Here is a 17642-nt window from a genome sequence, read left to right as displayed (position 1 = left end):
GTTAAATACAACACGTTTCTCAAGGCACTGTGCTGTTGGCAGGGTTGACCACCCCTACAATGTCACAATATTCAGTAAGGAGTAGGCGAATGACCCCTAACTGTGTACAGGAATTTGTTTATTAAAATATTTGAATACAGTACTCCTAATTTTAAACCCATTAATAGTCCAGCAAAGCAGAGAGAGTGCTGAGAGAGAGTATGAGTGTTAATGAGATGAGTGACAGAGCAAAACAGACGTCCATGCTTAAAACTGTGTAGCATAGGTTCACTGGACAAACACTCAAGGGAAAGATACTACATCTCCTGCATTACTTCTCCTTTAAATTAAATATGTGCTTTATAACAATCACTGCAAAAGAACAAAATATTTTGTAAACTGTGGAAAATCATAGTTTTTGTCCATTTTGGGGGCTGGCAGCTAAATAAACAATGATAAGCACTGATTTTATAATTTTTGGAAAATACTGAAACAGCACCACTGAAATCCACATATAATAAAAACTCAAAACAGGACAGCCTATTTATAAGACACATTATCGAACATTCTGGTACAAGTATTCTTTGTTATTTTCAGTACCATACTGTTAAAGGCCATGGGTGGTACTAGAAAAGGATGCTTCATATACCTTTAAAAAAAAAAATAAGATGTTATAACTGCATCGGTGGTATAACTTTTGGCCATTTGCAACAGGGCCTGCACCAGTACTGTTGCACAGAACTAGGTGTGCACACGCAGACTTTGTCCAGGCGAGGCAAGCTCTGAGCACAGGACTCGGCCCACAGCCAGACCCTGCATCAGTCCACAGTGCTTGTTCAACACAATTCTTCCCTAATTCATAAACATTGAACTGAGAAGTATAAAGTGAACTTCTGTGGAAACAAACATCACAAATCCAAGCCATAGAGCATTGCCATCTTCCTAAACTCCTCCTTCTGACAAAGAAACTGAGTGCACAATAGAGCATCTTTTAGAGACAATATGTAAAATGACCCTGGGTCAAAACTATCTGCGACTAGATGTCTCTATCAGATTATCAGGACATGGAGTGAAGTAGGTAGGGTGTAAACTTGAATGGAGACATCTCAGTAATGCATACCTCCTCATCCTGATCCCTCTGGAAATGGAGTGGATGATATTCTGGGTCCTCACAATCCTTATCAAAGTCCACACTAAAGAAAAGAACACACGTATATTTAAAAATGACATCACCTGGCTGTATTTACAGAGGCAATCTTTTATTAGTGACAGTACTGTAAGACAATGGAAGAAATTACTAACCTGTATTAACGCTCTTTTGGTGGAAATTCTAACTCCAGATTCTACACCTTGGAATCTCTTCCAGGTTCCAGACTGAATCCAGAAATTACTTCAGAGCAGTGAAATGCCATGGAAAAGAAGGAGCAGAGACGTATATAAGCGCCACCTTTATGTGCTGACATATGTTGTACTTTACAGTTTCCAACCCTCAGATGCAGAGCGAGAACAACTGTTGGCAACCGTGGGCCACGTACTAACTTGGCTCCTCTAGATGTTGAAACGAGGACACTCCACAGAACAGGGAGGTGGATAGGCAGTGAGATGTCTGCAGTTAAAGTATCCACCAGAAATCACATTACAAAAGTATCTTGATTTTCTGGTGGATACCTCTAACAGCATACACCTCACCTTAGAAAAGATACCAGAGCAGTACCTCTCCAAGGTATAAGATCTGTAGAGTGGGCTCATAACAAAAAGTGGAGCAGAACTGAGCAGCTAAAGTATCCTATCTGCTAAGCATGGCTGTCTAGGCACAAGTGCTTCTTGAAAGTACGCACCAATGCTCACATCACCGTCTGGCTGTTATCAAGGACGAATAGTATCTCTCCAACCAACGTACTGGTTGTAGACATGGCCCTGGTAGAATGGGCTCTCATAACTTCTGTGGGCTGCTTCTTGACCAGCACTAGCATAACATATCTTAATGCCTAGGTCTATCAATTTTAACAAGGCCTTTATCTGTACAGCTTTCCCTTACTTGGCTTTTGCCCTCCCCTCCCCACACACACCATGGTCCTTGGTAGAATGTATTTGAAAGCTTTAAGCTCCCTTGGTATCCAACCAGTAGCTCCTGTTTTTGATGGGTGCAGGTGAACAAGGAGTGCTGGTAACATGACTGATTGCAAAGCATAGAAAAAAGTAATGACTTGCAGAAGGAAGGCCACCCGCTTCTGTAGTGCCAGGTTGTTTGGGAAAGAACCCTGGGCTGCAGTTCACTTATGCAATGAGAGGATACAATCGCAAACAAAGATAGTCTAAAAGGTCAAGTGGCCCGGTGAGCAGCTATGCATGGGCTCGAAAGGCATACTCACAAGGAATTTCAAGATAAGGTCCCACTGTGGCAGCACAAACTGATTAGGTGAGCCTGGCTGTCTAACCTTTAATATACCTCATCACAAGTGACTGAAACAAGAATTGTTGGTTCAGAACCTTCAAAAGTATTGGCATAGGTCTTCAATATGTGAGATGTATTGGCTTTGCTTTTGTTTCTTAGCTGTGTTGCAAATGACTGAAAGTAATGTAAAAAGGCTGTATGACACAGCCAGTGCTGTCCGCCTTATAACACCTTTTTAGGTCTCGGCTAGCGAAGGCTGCGCTTGCGCAGTCTCGCTCGCGAGATTTATTGTTTTAAAAGTGGGGCTTTAACCCGCCCCTCTTCTTCCCTCTTCTCCATTGGCTGGCCTCTTAAATGCTGGTCAGCCATTGGAGAAGAGCTTTGCATCTCCAAAGAAGCACCGTCTTTTTCGGATTCGGGGGCGTGTTTTTTACTTTCTTTCTCTCCTCTGGAATGTAAACATTCCAGCCAATGGCAAGAGGAGAGAAAGAAAAACACGCCCCTGAATCCGAAAACGCCGCAGCGTTTCTCCGAGGCATTTCTGCTTGACCTTGTAGAAAGGCGGTGGTGTTCATGGCGTATCAGGCTCTCCAGCCCCAGAGGTCGTGTTGCCAAAACATGTCTGTGCTGTGTGCTACGAGGCCAAACCACAGGAGTCGATGAGGTGAGCCATGTGTTTAAGGGAGACAGACTTCTGTACAGCGGGCAGCCCCATGTACGTCGATACTCTTCATGGCGATATTCACATCTCCGTCATATTTTCCTTTCATCTGACAATTCCATGTGACACCGAGAAACATCACCTTTTATGCTAGGTTCTCTCAACACAGCAACAACAAATTTGCAGTGTGAGGTGAACTGCTGAATTTATTTATGGCAGCCAAACGCCCCCGCTTGCTGCAATAGAAAGCGTTTTAAAAGGCTCGCGAGAGCCGTGTTTAGCTTTTGTTCCTGGCACTGCTGTGGCGACCTTTCAGGCCAGGGGTCACATTGGCAGTGCCATGGGTCGCAGGGGGGAGGAGGGGGTGGGACGGATTTAGTTGCGACCACTAATTAACGCCCATATTGAATCTTGCACATTCACGACGAGGTTTCCAATTTACTCCGTATCTGGACGTTTTCTCACTTTTCCCTGCCTCTAGCCTGCAGGTGAAGAGCTCAGTACCTCGCCCCTCAGTCAGGAGAGCTCACTCCTTCCTATAGCCCCCGCCCTCCTCCTTCCCACGCATTTCTATGTCTAATTATTGAGGTGAAATATTTCCAGTGACTCCCACTTGCTGGAGGGTGGGGACTGGAGACTGATCGCATCTCTCTCTCGCTGCGTTTCGGTCAAGCCGGGGTGGTACTCAGAGGGAGCGCGGCCGCCTGCAAGCTTCCTCCAACTTCTAGCGCTGCCCAGGTCTTCGGGAAGCTCCCAACCTGCTAGGAACTCCCAGCGCTTTCGATGTATGCTGGAACTCTCTGGGTGTCCGCGAGCTGCTGGAACCATCCGTAGCATCCTGTCAGTCACTTGTCCACCGATAAGTCTCACTTTTCTAGAGCATCACATAAGAGCTTTCCAGGACTTTTAGCGCGCCCAAGAACAATGCGGATTTTACGAGAACCTTCTAGAAAATCCAAACGTTCCACATCCCGTGTTATCAAAGAACTTTAAGAACGTCTTAAAACTGCTCGCGCCTTTTAGGACTTGCAGGACTTCTCGGAGCTTTAAAGAACCAATCGCGCTTCTCTGATTCAATTTCCTCAAAAATTCCCAGAAGACTGAAAGACAGTCACAGATGTTCAACGAGAAAGGGGCATTACTTGCTCCCAACTGAGAAATACCCGCAAAAGTCGGCCCGAGGTCTCGCATTTGAGAGAGATTAAGCTATTGACATTGTAAATAACAATGCCGTTTCTTTAAATGTTTTAAAAACCAAAACAAAAATAATGTCATGAGCAATGCCAATAGCTCTAACTTTAACAATGCCGAGACCATTGCATTGTAAATGCTTGTTCTTTTTAGTTATGCTGTGTAGGAAGGAAAATGCTACTTACCTGGTATGCATCTGTTCTTGGCAGGTAGAGCTGTAGAATCTCATGATTTGCGTAAGATCGCCATCTAGTGTCAGGTCTGGATGTTTGCACTTGTTTTTCTGGAAATAGTTTTCCCTAGTCTCTGAGATAGGGGACTCCTCCCTTAGGTGATAGTGTGCATGGTCATTGTGAGAAAGTGCCCTCTTTCTTGCATGGTATGCCCCCACTTTCTGCTGAGTTGCTTATGTTCTTTGACTGAGTGTGCCCTGGGCTCCTGCTAATCAGGTACCCAGGGCCTATGTTCCTTCCCTAAAACTGCATTGAAGCCTAAACCCAATTGGCATCTCTGGCCACAGGTCAGCCCCTGGTAAATGGTACCACAGGTACCCAGGGCACTGTGATCAGAGAAGGCCTCTCAGGGCTGCCACCCTTAGAGGCCCTGTACACTGACACTGACACACCCCCCCCCCTTTGCAGGCTGCGTGTCTTGGTGCAGAACAAATTGACGAGTCGACATGGCACAGATCCCGGTGTGCCAGGCCCACACACAAACCACTGCCCTGGCATACATCAGTCACCCCTCTAGCTGGGTGCCCTATGCCAGTGGTGAGGGTACAGGTGCATGAGCCCTGTACCCCTACAGTGCCCAGGTCCATTCCAGGGCACTGTAAGTGCAGTGCTGCCATTAAGAGTATATGGTGCTTGGAGATTGTCATTAGGAACTCCAAAATACCATAATGGCTACACTGAAGCCTGTGAAGTTTGGTATCAAACTTCTCAGCACATTAAACCCACACTGATGCCAGTGTGGCATTTAATGTAAAATGCAAAACAGGGGGATGCCCCCTGAAACTCGACTAACTTCTAGTGACCTGACTGAGTGGCTACCTAGTCTTCCACCACTAGACATGTTTCTGGACCCCTGGGTCGAGAGCTGCTGCTCTCGGGGGCCTGAAATAATGCATATCCAGGTTGGGCAGGGTTCACGAAGGAGAAGATTCAAAGGCATGCCGCCTTTGTGAGCCTCTCCAGACCATTTAAACAAGTTTCTTACCTTCGGTAACGATGTATCTGTAAGAAACATTAGTTAGTTAGATTCCTCACCTTAGAATATCCCCAGGTGTCAGGCTGGATCCGTAAAGATTTTTGTAGCAATCCCCTTGCGCGTCGGTAGGCGTCGTCTGCGGCTCCGCGTTCGTCGTCTGCGTCGTGCGCCGGAATGACGACGGAGTACTTAGACGCCGCCCTCGCGCGCTGACGTCAGTTCTTATACATAGCATTCCGCGCCAGGGACGCTGAGCCATGCAAGAGACAGACACTGGTGCCAAAAAATCTAGGGCCCTGAAAGGGAGAACCTTAACCCTAGATGTCGGTTCGCAGAACGGGGAGGCTGGGTGGGTCGGTGAGGAATCTAACTAACTAATGTTTCTTACAGATACATCGTTACCGAAGGTAAGTAACTTGTTCATCTGAAAAACACGTTAGTTAGATTCCTCACCTTAGAATAGATACCCCAGCAATACCAACCCCGGAGGTGGGCCTGTGAACCAAGATCACACCAGAAAGTCTTGGAGAACAGAACGGCCAAAGTGGCCATCTCTCCGGACTTGACTGTCCAGGCAATAGTGCTTGGCAAACGTGTGCAGTGAAGCCCACGTCGCCGCCTGACAGATGTCCTGCAAGGGGACTCTCCGTCCCAAGGCAGTGGTCGCCGCTGTGGCCCGGGTGGAATGGGCTCTCAGCCCAACAGGAGGGACCTTTTTCGCCAAGGAATAGCAGAGTTTAATACACAACACAACACGACCCATCGCGAGATGGTCCACTTGTGCACAGCTTTACCCTTCTTAGCACCTACATATCCAACAAAAAGTTGGTCGTCCACCCGGAACTGTTTTGTGCGGTCCAAATAAAAGGACAGCGCACGTTTTGGGTCCAGACGGTGGAGCCTCTCCATCTTGTGAAGGAGGCGGAAAGAAGGTGGACAGCGTGACAGATTGCCCGATGTGATAGGGAGTCACGATTTTAGGAAGAAAAGAAGGGCGTGTCCGGAGGACAACCTTATCCGGATGAACCGAAAGGAAGGGAGGCTTAGCTGACAGAGCCTGGAGCTCACTCACCCGCCTAGCGGAGGTGATAGCCTCCAGGAAGGCAGTTTTCAGAGTCAGTAGACAAATTGGACAGTTGTGAAGGGGCTCAAAGGGAGCGCACATCAGAAAAGTGAGAACAAGGTTCAAGTCCCACTGAGGCCTTACGAATGGAACAGGGGGGGGAACATATGAGTAACGCCCTTCAGAAAACGGGAGACAACAGGGGACTTGAAAAGAGAAGGCTGATCAGGAAGCCTTAAGAAAGCAGAGATTGCAGCAAGATAACCCTTCAAGGTGCCCAGAGCAGAGCCCTGCTGGGCCAAAGAAAGAAGAAAGAGGAGAACCTCAGAAAGAGGGGCAGAAAGGGGATCCACAGCCTTTGCTGTGCACCATGCCACAAATTTGTTCCACCGGCAGGCGTATATCGTCTTTGTGGAGGGACGCCTGGCTGCCAGAATGACATCACATACTTAGTAGCTCGGGATACCAGTACCTTCGTGCCCAATCCGGAGCCACCAAGATGACTTGGGCCCGGTCGCGCCTGATCTTCTTCAGCACTCTGGGCAGAAGTGGTATAGGCGGAAAGGCATACAACAGACCGCAACTCCACTCGCAACGAAAAGCGTCTCCGAGCGAGTGCCGCCTTGGAAATTCCAACGCGCAGAATTGCTGACATTGCGCGTTCTCTTCGGTGGCGAATAGATCTAACCAAGGCTCACCCCACTGCAGAAAGAGACCTTGCGCCACGTCCGAGTTCAGACGCCATTCGTGATCCATCATGCACCGGCGGCTGAGTTCGTCTGCTCTGGCGTTCACAGAGCCCGCCAGATGTTGAACCACCAGGGTGATGCCCTGATGTTCCAGCCATGTCCAGAGGCGCAGAGCAAGGGTCCACGACCCCACCCCGCCCTGTTTGTTGCAATACCACATGGCGGTGGTGTTGTCCGTGAACACCTGCACGACACTTCCCCAGACAGAGGGAAGGAAGGCTTTTAGTGCAAGTCGGATCGCCCTCAGCTCCAAGAGGTTGATATGGAGCAGAGTCTCCGCCGGAGACCAGAGTCCTCTGATCTCCGCCGCTCCCATATGCCCCCCCCCATCCCAGGAGGGACGCATCCGTCACTACGACATGCTCCGGTTGAGGTAGGGAGAGGGATCTGCCGCTGACCCAATCGCGATTTGAGCCACCACTGCAGCTGGTTTGCAGTGCCCTCCGAGATCAAGACATGGTCGGACAGGTTGCCTCGATGCTGGGCCCACTGAAACTTCAGGTCCCACTGCAGAGCCCACATCCGCCACCTGGCGTGAGGTACCAACAGGATGCAGGAGGCCATCAGCCCCAGAAGCCGCAGCACCAACCTGACCGAAACCCAGGATAGAGGCCAGAAGATGGAAATCAGGGCCTGAATGTCCCGGACCCGCTGTTCCGGCAGATAGACCCGGAACTGCGCCGAATCGAGAACCGCCCCAATGAAAAGTAGCTTTTGGGAGGGACTCAGGTGCGACTTCGGCACATTGATGGAGAACCCCAGCGAGTGCAGGAGGTCGGCCGTAGTCTGGAGGTGGGAGACTATTTGCTGGGGCGAGCCCGCCTTCAACAGCCAGTCGTCGAGATAGGGGAAGACTGGAACCCCTGATCGGCACAGATGAGCTGCGACCACCGCCATCACTTTCGTGAACACCCGAGGGGCACTGATGAGGCCGAAGGGGAGCACGGTTAACTGAAAAGTGCTCCTGACCCACCGTGAACCGCAGGTAACGTCGGTGGGCCGGCAGGACGGGGATGTGGAAATCAGCGTCCTGCAAGTCCAACACTACCATCCAGTCTCCAGGGTCTAGGGCAGCCAGAACCTGAGCTAAAGTGAGCATCTTGAACCGGTCCTTCCGGAGGAAGGTGTTGACGCTCCTGAGGTCCAAGATCGGGCGTAGGCCCCCTTTGCCCTTCTTGGGAACCAGAAAGTAATGGGCGTGCCATGCTGCATCTCGGCCGTCAGCAAGTGCTTGAGTGAGTCGTGCCCGGGTCTCCAACGGGCACAAGGGCAGCACGTTCTCCACCGTATCCCACAGAGAGTGGGAATAACGGTCCAAAAGGCAAGCGGTATTTAAAGACCGCAGCCCCAAACTCGGGGACGATAACAGTTTCTTGCCAAACTGTTCCAACCTCTTGGATTCCCGATCCGGAGGAGCGGACGGAAAGGAGGATTGGGAGGTTGAGGCCTGGATAACCAGACTCTCGGGGGTTGGGTGTTGGGAGAGAAAACTGGGGTCGCCCGGAGCAGGGCGGTGGCGCCGAACAACGTTCCGGTCCACAGGAGGAACTGTGGAGGGCTTGGACCAAGTGCCCTGCAGAACGTCTATGAGGGCCTCATTAAACTGCAGCAGAGGCTCAGTGGAGCTTGCTGTCGGTTGAAGGACATCTGTGAGGACGTTAGTCCTCACGGCCACAGCAGGCAACTCCAGCCCTAGGGGTTCGGCCGCCTTGCGCAGCACCACTGAAAAAGCTGCACCCTCCTCTGAGGCCACAGTCGGAGGAGAGATGAAGCCAGCGTCCGGCGAAGTGTCCAGACCACTGGCATCCCCCAGTTCGTCTGCCCAGTCCTGTGCAAGTTGACCCTGGAGGGCCATAGGGTCCTCAGACCCCTCTCAGTCACCCCCGTCATCCGATTCCTGATAAACAGGAGGAACGATCGGAGCCGGACGGTAGATGAAATGGTCATCCATCGACGTCGGGTGCGGCGCCGGAGGTGGAACCGGTGTCGGCGCCGGCGGAGGTGTCGTGAGGTCGAGGCCGGAGCCGTCGACGGCGCCGGAGCCGCCGGCACGCGACGTCGCCCAGTCGAACCTGCGGGGCCCGAAGGCGCGCCTACAGGCGTCGACGGCAGAGCCAGGCCCCTCATGGCCGAGAGGAAGGCACTGACCTCCGCCGGAGTCGCGTCAGTCCCAGGGACCGGCGGGTATGGGGACGGACGCGGCTCCTGCGGCTCCGATGGAGCCGCAGGGGTGGGACCACCCTGACCCTCAGCCGAGTCGCGCGAGGGGAGTCCGAAGAGCGATGTCGTCTCTTGGACTTCTTGGAGTGCTTAGACTTACCCAAAGACCCCGACTAGCGAGGACGATGGCTGCGGCTCCGCGATCGGTCCTTGGACCTCCTCCTGGACCGGGACTGAGAGCGGCGCGGAGCCGAGTGCCGAAGCTCGAGAAGCTTACAGGACCGCTCCCGCCAAACTTTCAACGTCAAGGCCTGGCAATCGAGGCACGACTCCGCGTCATGGTCGGCCCCCAGGCAATAAAGGCACCGGCGATGGTGATCCGTCACCGACATCAGGCGATGACCGGCGTCACAGGCCTTGAAACCGGCACCAGAGTCGAGTCTATAGACCAAAAGAAGTCAAAAACGTCAGTCAAAAAATGACTAGGGGTAAGCTCTTCCCAGGTCGGCGCTTACTGGCGCGGAAAAAAGAAGAACTGACGTCAGCGCACGAGGGCGGCGTCTAAGTACTCCGACGACGTCATTCCGGCGCACGATGCCGACGACGGACGCGGAGCCGCAGACGACGCCTACCGACGCGCAAGGGGCATTGCTACAAAAATCTTTCCGGATCCAGCCTGACGCCTGGGGATATTCTAAGGTGAGGAATCTAACTAACGTGTTTCTTTCAGATTATTGCCCTATGTTTTGTAACTGTGTGTGCTATATGCTATATAGCACAAGTTGTTTTATGGGTGTGCGATAAACCGCATCTGTATTTCCCATAGAGTATCCTGATGATATGTGTTATTTTGGTATAATAGGCTTAATGTGCAAGGTCCCCTACTATTGCAACTTCTTTGAACGTAGTGGCTCAGCAGGTAACACTGCACTTGTGCGCATATTAGTACTTAGTGCTATTTTGCAAGCGCCTGCCTGTTTGCGCATGAATGAGGCTTTCATTTATTGAATGCCCTATGCTTTACCGTGAATTATTTGTTCCTTGTCGCTGTGTTATGTTAGCAGCGGCTTTCTGGTAGTGCAATATTTGAGGCTTATGTACAGAATAGCTGTGAAGCCTGCGTGAAATGCTTTGTCTTGTATTGCTTGCGCGAAAAAGCTTTGCAGTGAATTATTATAGCCAGGTGCTTTAGTAACTGCTAAATGTTGCCATATGGTTGCTATATGTGATATAGCATGGTTTTGGGTTTTTCAGAGAAAAACCCCCTTACAATAAATTTTGGACTTTGGGAAGGTGAGGATGAAAAAACGTAATTAAGTGCTTTAATTTATGTACGCCTTTATTGAGAAACTAAAACCCCCTTCGAGGCCCTGTTTAGCAAGGCCGTTCAGGAATGCGCTTCCTGGAGATAAGGCCCTGATTTATGATGCCTCAGAGGTCGACATGAAGGCCTCGTGTTCGGCGGGAACAGGAGAGTTTTATGGCCTTTACAGTGGAATGCTAGAAGCCTCCTTGATACTATATGTATCAGGGAGGGGGGACAGGCCCCGTATTGATAATTGTGCTACGTGCAAACCAAAAGGTTTGGCTTTGCCGCTAGTTAAAATGGGGTCTCTGTTGATTTTTATAAATGTTTGTTATGCCCACTAGCTAGATAGTAGGGAATTAAGCACCCTGCTTTGCTGGCAATCGTTTAAAGAGTTTTACATTTTCTCTTTAAGTAAAACTACGCCCTTTACCTTCTAAGTGTAGGTCACGATTGAGCTAAATTCTAGCTGTGTCTGAAAATGAAGTAAAGACTGGGAAATAATCCCTTCCCATGAAGCCTTTTGATTATTTGTGCGTTTGAAATGCAGTGCCAAAACCCTGCATGCGTACCAACACGGTGCTGTAAATACAGACAGGTTCGACCGACTAGTATATATTCCGATCTATTGATTTATTTATTTTTAATAAATGCGGCTTACATTTTTAAAGTCCTGCGCTTGTGCGTGGAGCATTTCAGTCATGATGCCATCATACATTCAAGAGGAAATTCTTACCTCGTTTGTGGATGAAGCATTCGCTCTGTGCAGAGCATTCCCTTAACAGTCTGGGGACAGTTTTGTAAAAGGCAACGAAAAATGTACTTGCCCTGCGGCATGAGGAATAATGTGAGCAGCGCCAAACAAGCTGCTTTGCTCAAGAATAACCCCTCATGCAACTCTGTTATTACCACCTTTCTCCTTGGAGTTTCTGGTGGGCCTCCTCTGTTGCATGCGTCTGCTGCTGTCTTTTCACCGAAGTCTTCGGGGCACCTCCGATCTCCATGGTGGAAAAAATAATCTGAGAGCCTGCACACACACGATGGGGGTTGTAGCCTCACCAGAGGGATCAGGTTTCGCAACCTCCCAAAGCAAAAAAAAAAAAATACAAAGCACTTTATAGAAGACGTCTATGATGCAAAACTTATTTACTCACCTGTTTGCAGGAAATGCCCCAGTGCTGAATCTAGGTGTCCAGCACTGGGTTAGAAAAGTAATGTAAAAAGTAACTTGCCTGCAATTTACTGAAAAAGCCTATTCATTTCAATGTACTGTATTTGATAAGAGTTGCAACCTACTGCTCCCGTGTAAATCAAACTAAGTACAATTTCTATTGCATTTTCAAACTGTTCTATATCCAGTAACTTATTACTGAAAAGTACTTAATGCTTACCTGTGCCAGGCTTGCTTGGTTCTAAAAATAAACAGTATATTGATATACAAAAACAATTGGCCTAGAGTTCAGTTCTTGAGTGTGTGAATTCATTTGCTGAGTGTGTACATCAAATGCTTAACACTGTCTTCCGATACTGCCTTACTGCTCGACCACTCTACCACAAAAAGAGTAAGGTTCTATCCAACTTTAACCACTGTCTACCTCAGGGGACATTTGAACTCTATACACACTATACCTCATTTTGGTGCAGTATATATAGAGCCAGTTTCTTACATTGGTGGATCACCGGTGGATACACAACTTTTTGGACTACTTGGTTACCACCTGATCAAACGACAGAACTAAACTGCCTTTAGACTTCTGATTTTTCAAATTGGCATTTTTTCCCAAACTACTAAAAGTCTTGTTAGGGCATTGCTTAAGTCTCTTTAAGATTTTAGAAAATGAAAAGTCACTATAGTTAAGGGTAGAGGGGTTAGAATCTTTTTTGTTAGAATGTATCAAAACAAGAACCCAGCTATTAGTGAAGATAACCATAACGGCATAGAGGACATGGTTGAGGAGCTTGGCCTCACCCCTTACCTTCACTTGTCTTTTCGGGAAGTAAGGTCCCTGTGCAGAATTAAAAACATAGCAATGGGCCCACATCCAACCAAACAAAGGCTCCAGGAGCTATTGGCTGAGAATGAAAATGTTCACCCTTCTGAAAATGGTGATGACCAAGCAGAAGAGGAAGGCGGTTAGGAGGATGGAGATAGGTACCCACCTTCATCACTTAATAGGGAAGAAAGGGTCCCTGTACACTTACTTCCAACAGTTGACCTCTGGGGACCTAGAGGCCACACAGGTGGTTCAGGTCCTTGTTAGGACAGCCTCAATGAGGAAGACAGCCTTTTAGCAAGGCTGGCCAAAAGATTGGATCTAGAGTCCAGACTCCTGGCTCTAAAAAAAGAAAGAATGGAGATGGGTTTAGCACCCATCAATGGTGGCAGCAACCCAAATAATACGGACAAAGAGCAATCTTATGATCCTTAAATCCCCAAAGGGATTGTCCCTAAATTTGAGGAGGGTGATGACATCACCAAATGGTTCACAGCCGTTGAGAGGGCTTGTGACATGAGAAAGGTGAAGAAACCTCTCTGGGGGGCACTCCTGTGGGAACTGTTCTCTGGTAACCGCAGAGACAGACTCCTGACCCTCTCTGGGTCAGATGCTGGGTCTTATGACCTCATGAAGAGAACTCTAAATGAGGGATTTGGACTCGGAACTGAGGAGTACAGAATTAGATTCAGGGGGCTCACAAAACCCAAAACCAGTCCTGGATTGATTTTGGATACTACTCATTAACCCCTGCTGTGCCCATGACGAGTCCAGCTCGTCATGAACCCCGCCCGCTAATGTAACGGCCGGCACAGGGCGGGGAAAGGGCGTGGCACACAAGGGGTTAAAGACACTAGACAGTGGGTTAACTGGACACAATGTGCATGACTTTACAGTTTGTTTATGAAGGAACATCTTTTAAGTAATTGCATGAATGAAAAGCTACATCAGCATTTGGTAGACCTAGGTCTAATTTCTCCCCAATAATTGGGAAAGAAGGCAGACCACTGCGTCAAGACTAGAGTGACCAAGACAACCACTGGGGTGACCAAAAGAAGGGGGTCACCAAACCTCCCCAGGGGAAAGGTGGTGAGAATCCCAAAGATAAAAAGTCTGAGTTTTCTAAAGGGCCCCAACAACCTGCACAGGGGGGGTGAGTCCCAAAACACTCCCTATACTCCACAGCCCTATTGGGGGGGGGGGAACTTTGATCCTCGAAAGGCTGGTGTAACAACGGTAAGATGTTGGGACACTTAACTGGAGACAAGGCTTGCCCTAGCAAGTAGGCCCCTAGTCCTACAGCTACAGATACTCCTGGTGTAGTCAGTCTCCACACTCCACATTGGATCAACAGTGTGCCCAGAGCAAATCCGGTTGCACACTGAAGCAGTTCTAGCTTCATTGGGGGAAGTTGAATTTGTCACTGTAGCTGTGTGGCCACCCAACGTAAAGCAATACTCACAGTACCCTTGGATTAATGGAACTAGGATAGAGGCTCTAATGGATACAGGTGTCAGGTGAGAGAGACACTGGTTTCCAATGAGCACTCGAGCGGCTGGGTGCAAGGTGCTTTTGAGCCTTCGGGCGCTCAATGGATAAGCTCAAAAACTAACAAAGGCTGCAAGCTCGGGGACGAAGATTCATCAGGTGTGACCACCACTTCGAGAGATAAGTTGGGTAGTTGGAGGATAGGTAGGCACCCAGGAGTTGGGCACAGGGGACCGCAAGGCTGCCTTCTGGTGTCGGGAAATCTTACCCTCTGTTGATCGCGGTTGGGGGGGGGGGGGGGGGGGGGGGGGGGTCCTGGTTCTGAGGTTGCAGGCGTCGTCAGGAGCGTCGAGGTGGGTCCTTGGGTGCCGGATTCGGGGTCACAGTCGCCGGGGGGGACGTCCTCGGGGTCTTTGTCCACTCCAGCACAGGCCAGGCTTGGCGGGTGCAGAGTGTGCAGGGTTCGCAGTTCCCCTGCCCATCCTGGAGGAGGAAACGTAGCACCTCGCCCAGGATGTGCATTGTTGCAGTCTCAGGAAAGCGGGGGCTCTCCACCCAGGGGTCCAGCAACATGTCTGCTGTGTGGCAGCCTAGGTAGCCTCTCAGACAAGACATGGATTGTAGGTTAGGTTTCAGGGGGCATCTCTAAGATGCCCTCTGTAGTGCATTGCACATTAAATCCCACACTGGCATCAGTGCGGGTTTAATGTGCTGAGAAGTTTGATACCAAACTTCTCAGTCTTCAGTGTTGTCATCATGGTGCTGGGGAGTTCGTGTTTGACGAGCTCCCAGCACCATATACTCTTAAATGGTAGCACTGCACTTAGTGCCCAGGAATGGACCTGGGTACTGTAGGGGCACAGGGCTCATGCTCCTGTGCTCACACCACTGGCATAGGGCACCCAGCTAGAGGGGTGGCTGATGTATGCCAGGGCAGTGTAGGTTGTGGGCATGGCACACGGGAATGTGTGCCATGTCGACTCTGTTTGGTCTTGTACCCAGACACTCAGCCTGCAAGGGCAGTGCGTTTGTGTTAGGGTACAGGGCTTCTAAGGGTGGCACAATAAGTGCTGCAGCCCTTAGAGGCCTTCCCTGGTCACAAGGCTCTGGGTACCTAGGGTACCATTTACCAGGGGCTGACATGTGGCCAGGGTTTGCCAATTTGGGATTTAGGTTAGGGACATAGGCCCTGGGCACCTGATTGGCAGGAGTCCACGGCACACTCGGTCAAAGTACATTCCGCAATTCAGCAAAAAGTGGGGGCATACCAGGCAAAAAAGATGGCACTTTCTCTCATCCCCCACTGGCACGGACAGGTGGGTTTTGCAGATAGTCCGAAGGGGCTACTCCCTCCCTTCGAGAATACCCTTCACTACATGCCACCAATACTCCATCGCATGTCGAAGGAATACTTAGCTCTTCTCAGTCAGGAAGATTCGGCTCTCTTGGCCAAGAGAGCTATCAAGCGAGTCCCGTGGTTGTTACTCCCACCACTTCCTGTTACCCAAAAAGACAGTGGCGGCTCCCCCTTTGGGGTGTGGCCGCACTGCTTTCTCGTAGTGCGAGAAGGCAGAAACATAAATGGAAATAACGAATAGTTTCTTACCTGTCGGTGTAGTTTTGCAGCTTGAAGATCTTTCTGGATTCACTATGCTGTGCATTATTCCGCGATCTGGTGGTTGGGTCCAGATTCGTAGTCTTTTTTTTTTTTTTTTGTAGCCCAGGTGGGCGTCGACGTCCCACCATTTGGTGCACCTCTCGTGACGTCGTCGTGCTTCCTGCGGAAGTCCCACCTTTGGGGCGCCATCTTCAGGTTCTTTTTTCCCTTTTTTGTTAACCTTAGGCGTTCTCTTAATTTTCCTTTTCCAATTTCCTTTAGTATTTCCATTATTCTGTTCTTCCTTGTCCTTCCACCTCTTTCTCCATCCTCATCTTCCTGGCGGAGGTGGGTGGGTTCGCTAGTGAATCCTGAAAGATCTTCAAGCTGCAAAACTACACCGACAGGTAAGAAACTATTCGTTTTGCAGCGTGAATCTTTCTGGATTCACTATGCTGTGCATAGACTTTGTAGCGGTTTGCTATCTTTGTGGCGGCTGGGTGGTAGAGGAGTGTTGTCTGTTGAATATGTGTTGAAGCACCTTCTGTCCTACTTGTGCTTCCTTGTTCATCTGTATGTCCACGCAATAGTGCTTAGTGAACGTGTGCACTGAAGCCCATGTTGCCGCCAGGCATATGTCTTCAATGGCCGCATTTGCCAAAAAGGCAATAGTTGCTCCCTTCTTCCTTGTGGAGTGGGCTCGTGGCCCATCCGATAGCTCCTGCCCTGCCTGTTTGTGGCAGAATTGTATTGTCAGTGCGATCCATCGTGCAATGGTGGCTTTTGTCACGGGTCTGCCCAGGAAACTAGTTGCAAAGGAGACAAAGAGCTGCTTGGTCTTCCTGTGCTCCTTGGTCCTCTCAATGTAGTGCATCACTGCCCTTCTAGCGTCTAGAGTGTGCAGTGCCCTTTCTGCGCTTGTTGTGGGGTTTTGAAAGAAACTCGGTATCTGAATTGTCTGGTTCATATGGAATGTCGACACCACCTTAGGCATGAAGTGTGGGTTCGTTCTTAGAACCACCCTATCCTTGTGTATCTGGATGTAGGGCTCTTGCAGTGTCAGTGCTTGCTGCTCGCTCACTCTGCGCAGCGAGGTTATCGCTACCAGGAAGGCTGTTTTCATTGTCAGCATTTGCTGCGTGGCCTTGTGGATGAGCTCAAACGGCGCCTTCATAAGCTCTGTTAGGACCACGTTGAGGTTCCATGCCGGCGACGGCATCCTCTTTGGTGGCGCAATTCTTTTCGCCCCCTCCAGGAACCGCTTTACTACCTGTGACGTAAAGAGACTTCCTCCTCTCTCCCCTCGTGTGTAAGCTACGATTGCCGCTAGGTGTACCCTTAGGGAGGATGAGCATAGATTACTTCTTAGTAGGTGTGTGAGATATCTAAGCACCGTTGACTCGGTTGTCATTTTATTCAGTAGTTTATTTCTGCTGCATCATATTGTGAACCTTTTCCATTTCTCCCCATAGCATTTGCGTGTTGTAGGTCTCCTTGCCTCCCGAAGCACTCGCATAGTGCTTGGAGGTAGGTTCAGGTGCGCAAACTAAGTCTTCAGGAGCCATGCCACCAGGCTGAGGCTCTCTGGCTCTGGATGCAGTACCTCTCCGTTCTGCATGGAGAGCAGGTCCTTTCTTCTTGTGAATTTGTGAGGAGTGCCTTGTACCATTTCCACTATTTGAGAGAACCATGTCTGCCTTGCCCACTGCGGTGCTACTAGGATCAGTGTCATGTTGCTGGTTCTGCACTTGTCGAGCACCCTGTGTAACAGCGGTATCGGTGGAAAAGCGTAGGCAAATGTCTTTGACCAACTTATCCATAGGGCATTCCCTTGAGATTGCTTTTCTGGT

At 49.7% G+C, this 17642-nt stretch overlaps 1 protein-coding gene across 7 annotated transcripts in view; it reads right to left on the bottom strand.

The window, feature by feature from the left end:
* LOC146871232 (ATP-dependent chromatin remodeler CHD8-like) overlaps window positions 1-17642 on the bottom strand; it is a 2388691-nt gene that overhangs the window by 1083174 nt on the left and 1287875 nt on the right. For all 7 annotated transcript variants that reach the window (XM_085650618.1, XM_085650635.1, XM_085650640.1 and 4 more), the window contains exon 27: window positions 1100-1172. In XM_085650618.1, the coding sequence (XP_085506744.1) occupies window positions 1100-1172 (73 nt within the window). The remainder of the gene's footprint in view (window positions 1-1099; window positions 1173-17642) is intronic.

This window comes from Triturus cristatus, chromosome 1_1 (genome assembly GCF_964204655.1).
Source record: "Triturus cristatus chromosome 1_1, aTriCri1.1, whole genome shotgun sequence".
NCBI classification, from domain to species: domain Eukaryota; kingdom Metazoa; phylum Chordata; class Amphibia; order Caudata; family Salamandridae; genus Triturus; species Triturus cristatus.
This window is presented reverse-complemented; position numbering and strand designations above follow the sequence as displayed.